Source organism: Morone saxatilis, unplaced genomic scaffold (genome assembly GCF_004916995.1).
Source record: "Morone saxatilis isolate NCDOM2014 unplaced genomic scaffold, NCSU_SB_2.0 Contig10, whole genome shotgun sequence".
NCBI lineage: Eukaryota > Metazoa > Chordata > Actinopteri > Moronidae > Morone > Morone saxatilis.
Window position 1 is genome coordinate 15,210,980 of NW_023339652.1, and position 6,434 is coordinate 15,217,413.

Below are 6,434 nucleotides of genomic sequence, written 5' to 3' on the forward strand. Positions count from 1 at the left end.
CCCAACCTACACAAACACACACACACACACACACACACACACACACATACATTTACCCTTGCAAAGAAAGAACAAAATGTCAAATGAATGAATGAACCTGTCTGTGTTGTACTCACGGGTCGTGTATGACCGTGGGTCCGTCTGAGTGTCTGCTGTGCTCTCTGACTGTGTTGACCAAATCAAAACTGTTCCTGATTGGGCTGTCTGGGTTGGGCCAGCAGGTGGCGCTGTACTGGCGCACCTCCAACACATAATTGTTCTAGACAAAGAAAAACAGAAAGGAGGGAGTGACGTGAGTGAGAAAGATGGTGCTTCAATGTGTGTGTGTGTGTGTGTGTGTGTTTGGTGAGATACCTGTGGAGACTCCATTGTGAAGTCCTGCACCAAAAGCCTCTCGTCATTGGACAGACATACATGCTCCTCGCCCGAGTACGACACAGTGAAACCCTCAAAGCTCATTGGCTGGTCTTTTCTGGGCCAGTAAACACAAGACTCGCCCTCCTTACTCTAACATAAACAGGAAAACATGTGAGTGGGTGTGTTTATATACAGTCACGTACCATACACAGTATGTGTTGGTGTGTGTGTGTGTTGTACCTGACAGTGTGTGTCTGGCAGACAGACAGCAGTGTGCGTGTTGTGTTCCCAGATCATTCTCCAGAAATCTGCCACCGTGCTGCTCAGAGGAGTCTGGCTCACTATGAACTCCTTACTGTGGTGGTGTCCCTGAGAGAGCACGAGCAGCGTCAAACTACCAGCGAATGTTTTGTTCACGTATTAAAAACAGTAAAAAAAAAAAAACTTTAATAAAATGGTAACAATCTCCAGTTGTCTCACCATGACGTAGGAGGCGTTGATGTACCCCGTGGCGTTTGTTTCTGAAGCGGTCAGACACACTCTTGATCTTTCCACTGTGGAAAAAAAAAGGCTCAATGAATGAATCAATGAATTGTAAAGAATAAAGGTCTTAAAAGTCGATTTTTACTTCTGGTGCTCTCTTTCAGAGCCTCAAGATCAGGTAATGAGCTTAAAGCCTTTGAAGATCTTGTGAACCGGCCCTGCTTACCAGGCATCAGAGCTCTGGCTCTGTTCCTCTCAGCATTGCCGTCTCTCAGGGCCGTGCTGTAGTCTGCGTGCTTCGCCTGCCGCTGACTGATCAACTGAAACGCCACAAAAAGATTCGCTACATTCAGTGTGCACTTGCAGGATAATGACCCCAAATCAGAGGTTTATAAAGACAACATGCTAGACCTTGAACTGTTTGTCCATGCGGGTCCTGCCCGACGCCCCGGGGGTCAGGAGGTCGGACACATAAGTGTGGAGGAGGTCTGAGGTCACCGAGGTGTCACGGCTCAAGATGGCCTCCACCAGAGCATCGTGGATGAACACGTACTGCTCCTATAGGAGAGAGACAGGTGGTGAGACAGTCTGTTCCCAATAAGGATGGACATCAGTGGGTGTGTGTCTGTCCGCTTACCTCCGTCTGGACCAGGAAGTTCCTCTGCGTCCGTACATGTTTTAGGAACCCGAGAACGTTCACCGTACCCTGATCCTGGATCTGCTGCAGCATGCTGTCTATCACTATGTAGGTTCCTGTCCTTCCTACGCCGGCGCTGTGACACACATAAATACATGTACTCATGGCATATGGTATATCTGACATCTCACACACACACACACAGTGTACCTGCAGTGTACCAGTACGGGTCCCATCTCCTGTGTCCGTGCCCGGGAGGATGCTCTGATGAAGGACAGGACAGGCAGAGTGTATTCTGGGACGCCCATGTCTGGCCACTGGGTGTAGTGGTAATGGAGGACAGTGTGTTCAACTCTCCTCTGAGAAACCTGGAGGAGCAGAAGGGGTGTTATTATGTGTGTGATTTTGTGTGGGCACTATTTGAGAAGACATGTATCTAAAGAGCTTTACAAAGCCTGTGTGTGAGTGTGTGGTGTGTGTGTGTGTGTGTGTGTGTGTGTGAAGTACCTTATTGGTGGTGTCTCTGACAGTGAACGTCCGCAGTGTGTAGTAAGCGAGGGTCTTGCTGCTCTTCAGGGACACCTGGTATGGACCGTATTCCTCCTGGTTCTCCTCCGGCCAGTACTGGTCACATTTTGTCTGTGGAAAGATGCCAAAATGAAACAAGACGATGACCAGCAGAGATGTGTGAGAGAATGAACACATCCCTCGGTCTGTAAAAAACACAAAATACTTATTGTCTGTTCAGCATGTCAGAATTTATAAGAAATGAGTATTGTAGCTGACATAATCGATCCAAAATCATCAAGGTAGCAATATCAAAATAATGCATCACTTGATTATAAGAAAGGGTCTGCCCAAACATTAAAAAACATAAAGCTGCTGTAATCAATATTTTTATGAACAATGGCTCAAATTATATATATATTGTTGCTTATAGTATTTAAATTTTATAGCACATAATAAACATAATGGTAATGTCTTACTCGGCCATCACAATTTTCAAGTTGTTTCAAGTAACAAGTAACATTCACCTAAATGTGCATCAGCGCCTTGTTTTAGATTACATAAAGGAAGAAGGCTACATTACATTCCTTCCAGATGAAAGATGAACACTAAAGATTTCCAGATGTGTTATATAATACAAATATATATTCAGGTTTTTTTTACTGATCTCAGGTGCCGTTTGTGTCAGACTGGTTGAAGCAGAGTGACCTCCTACCCGTCCTTTCTCCTTGAGGTTGGTGATCATGACAATAACGCCAACATTCTGCTGCCAGATCATCCTCCAGAAGTCTTCCCTGCCCGCTCTGAGAGGCCCTTGAGCTGCGATGTACGCCCTCGTTCGCTCATAACCCTGCAGAGGAAACCACTATTTAGTCAAAGAAAACACAGTGTAATTACAGTTTATTTTGGTGGAAAACACACTTACGTCTACAAAGTTAGCGTTAATGTAGTCCCCGCATTTCCCATCTCTGTCCAAACTGCTGGAGAGCTTGACTCTACTGTGGTCATCTGATGAGAGGAAAAGGTTCATCAGTTTCACCACTGCTGGCTTTTACAATTAAATGTTGAACAGTGATCGTACTGAACAGTGACGTACAGGCCAGTATGTTGATGTATCGGTTCTTGCTTTTGTTGTCAGGGTGATTGGAGTTGTCGGCAGTGATGCCCATGTCCACCGTGCACGCCTGCACCTCCTAAAAAACAATAGAAAACACAATTAAGATTTGGGTTATTCGCTCAGAGGAAGATAGAGTGAGCATGAGATGTGGCTGTTTTCCTTCTGGACAAACAGGTTGCTATCTTTTTTAATCTTTTATTGGTGTGTAGCTGTCTATATTATTATAATACAATGGTCAAGAGTCTGGAGTGAAAACATAAGCACATGAATGAAGCTATAACCAGAATTAAGATTTGTGTATGGAGGAAAAAATAAGGATTTCGTGGGACAAAGACAAAGAATAGCACACATTAGGGTTACAATAATCCCTGGTTCATTAAGTAAAGTCCACACATGTGCTAAATCCATCTTCATATACAGGAGAAGAAGGCATAATTTGTGATCTATGCAGAAAACTGATGCAAGTATACGTGACCTGTATTAAAGACTCATATTCAATTAAAATGTGGGACAACAGTCTTACAAAAACAGAGAATTATTACAAAGGCAGTTTTAATTTTTATTTCATTACTATAAATAAAAAATGCTACTCAGAAGGGTCCTTGGCTCCATCTCTGTTTCAAAATATGTCTGAGAATCAGCTTCAAAACTAGCTCAAATCTGAAGAAGCTAACTAAAACTCTCATTTGTACACATTTATATCCAAATGCCTATTCATTACTAGCAAATAAATTAACTTTAATTATTCACCAACTTTACATTCAATGTCGCATCTGACATACATCTGACGCAGTCTACAAACACACTACTGGTTTGTCAACAGAGGGTCAATCTCTGCAACTGCAGAGGGGTCATACTGTAGGTGTCTTACCTCATAGGATTCTTTGACAATCTAATGGAGGGTGGTGAGGATGCAGAAAGCACAACGATGGTGGTGGAGGTGGTGAAAGGAGAGTGGGAGGAGGAGGGGCAGGGGGCAAGATGACAGACAGACAGACAGACAGACAGACAGACAGACAGACAGACAGGGAGTCAGTGCAGGTACAGGAATATGGGGTTCAGATACACACAGAGAGGGCGGTGCTAAGTGGGAAATAGACTAATATTCCCAACCGAGCTGTTAGCTTTTAACCATGTTAGCCATGTCCTCTCGTTCTAATCTGTGAAATATTAAGGCACCGTATAGCTAAAAAGGCTTGTGTGTATCTACAAGTCCAAGCTCTGATCTGCTCCTTCAGTTTAGCCTCTTTTTTTTTTTAGATTGATATAAAATGTTGGTTTGTTGCTGCAGCTACAGAAAAACCCAAAACCATATAACAAAATGGGAGAAAACACACAAATACACTTACATGGAAGAAGTATACTTGAATTAATCCTATCTGTGTGTGTTACTCAGGAGGTTCATGCTAGGAAACAGAGGTGACTAATGTCATGCAGATGTACCTATTGTTGAAACACAAGCTGTTCTACAAAACAACATTCAGATATGTCAATACTCCACATGAGACATTTCTAAAACACGAAGATTAAGACTTTACCAGCCTGAAAGCTTGCAATAGGAAGTTTTTAATCGATCAAAACCTGCCTATGAAATCCTCTCCTGTCCTATCCTGAAGTCAGGGCTGAGAACCAAGTAGCACTGCCATGGTTAGTACCGAACACCCTTCCTGCATACTGTTGCACAACATGTTGTACATGGAAGTTACACATTATCACTGTGCTGCAGGATATCCCTAAAGAACATGATGTTAATAGAGATATGGAAGAGCATTAAAGAGCAATGAGGTACTGTCTACTTATACACATGAACCAAAGCTATTTCTACTATTTTTTTATTGGAGGATTCTTTCAAAATATCTTGTGGCTGTTTACGTTCCCCTCATAAAAAAAGATTCTAATTATGAACAATCCACGCACCTCAAAATCCTTGGAGAAGGTGTTGGTGGTGTGCAGCTCCATGACATGCTTCACAAACTGCTTCACTGTCAGCGGCTCGTGACCATCTGCAACCAGACAGTGAACATTTAACTGCATGCTTCTTGGCACAGTTGTGTTTGATCTCACACTGATAGTGTAATTAATTCCTGTGTGTGTGTGTGTTACCTGTGGCCAGCAGCAGGGGTGTAGATGGAGCTGATATGACTTTAGGTGATGCACCGTCATCTGGGTAGAAATTAGCCGCCTGGAAACAATTTCTGAGACACAAACAAATGAAAATCGAGTGCACAGGTGAAACTCATCCACGCAGATACTGACCTAGTTTGTGTGTGTGTGTGCGAGAGTACCTCCAGTAGATGAGTATGCCCACAAGTACCAGGAGACAGAGGATGGTGAGAGTGGAGACGACAGCCAGAGGAACCACTGTCCTCTTCTCCCTCTCCACACCTCCGACCAGCCCGATCCGAGACTCGTGGCTGCTGTTGCTGCCCTCTGAGACAGAGAATGAAAGAGCGTCAGAAAGCATAGAGACAGACGTAGAGATCATGTCAGTATAATGATCTCTACAATTTTAATTTTAAAGTTTATAAATCAGCCAAAAGCTCCAGAACAGCTACTAAATGGATCTTAAGGGTGAGACTGTTTCCAAGGTGTTGTCTGCTTCTTGCCAGTTCTAAGGACAGAATCTGGCTTTTGCCTCTCCAGCTATGTTTCTGTAGCTACAGTTCGATTAACTTCATCTGTCTGCTATTTGGTGCTGGGAAGGTGGCATACCATTATCAGAGCTGAGAAAACGCTGCCTGCTGTGGCTGTTAAATGAGTTTGAGGGAGCCTAAAAACCCAATCAATGAGCTGAGACACTAAAATGCTCCATAAAGCTGAGGCAAACTGCCAAGTTGGGTGATAATTCTCTGTGGGTTCGTCACTGCAATCAACCTGTCTCACATTACACACATTTCATCCTCTGTAAATGTAAAAATATTGTTTATTAGAGCGTTTATGTTTCCACCAGCAATAACAGTGTTGTTTCGCATAAATGTCTATTCAGTCATTGTGGCTGAAGATATAAAACAAAAAGCATCATTTAAAGGACCGGTGTGTAGGATTTATTGGCTAGTGGTGAAGTAGCAGATTGCAACCAACTGAATACCCCTTGCCACCCAAAAACGCAAAAAAGACCCTTCTAGAGCCAGTGTTTGGTTTGTCCTTTCTGGGCTACTGTAGAAACATGGTGGTTCAACATGGCTGACTATGTAGAGGAGGACACAGTCTCCCTCTATAGATAAAATGGACCCATTCTAAGGTAACAAAAAACACAACAATTCTTATTTTCAGGTGATTATACACTAATGAAAACATACCTTTATGCCTATATTATATTCCATTTCTGCCAAT

General features: G+C 43.1%; 1 protein-coding gene across 1 annotated transcript in view; it reads right to left on the reverse strand.

The window, feature by feature from the left end:
* Positions 1-6,434, reverse strand: part of ptprz1b (protein tyrosine phosphatase receptor type Z1b) — a 52,993-nt gene that overhangs the window by 1,981 nt on the left and 44,578 nt on the right. Inside the window, exons 15-30 of the mRNA XM_035679899.1 lie at positions 5,387-5,531; positions 5,205-5,296; positions 5,019-5,104; positions 3,973-3,993; positions 3,081-3,177; positions 2,910-2,992; positions 2,700-2,834; positions 1,985-2,116; positions 1,688-1,845; positions 1,478-1,613; positions 1,252-1,398; positions 1,067-1,160; positions 838-911; positions 598-726; positions 355-507; positions 117-259 (exon numbers count right to left, since the gene is read on the reverse strand). Of these exons, the coding sequence (XP_035535792.1) occupies positions 117-259; positions 355-507; positions 598-726; positions 838-911; positions 1,067-1,160; positions 1,252-1,398; positions 1,478-1,613; positions 1,688-1,845; positions 1,985-2,116; positions 2,700-2,834; positions 2,910-2,992; positions 3,081-3,177; positions 3,973-3,993; positions 5,019-5,104; positions 5,205-5,296; positions 5,387-5,531 (1,825 nt within the window). The remainder of the gene's footprint in view (positions 1-116; positions 260-354; positions 508-597; positions 727-837; positions 912-1,066; positions 1,161-1,251; positions 1,399-1,477; positions 1,614-1,687; positions 1,846-1,984; positions 2,117-2,699; positions 2,835-2,909; positions 2,993-3,080; positions 3,178-3,972; positions 3,994-5,018; positions 5,105-5,204; positions 5,297-5,386; positions 5,532-6,434) is intronic.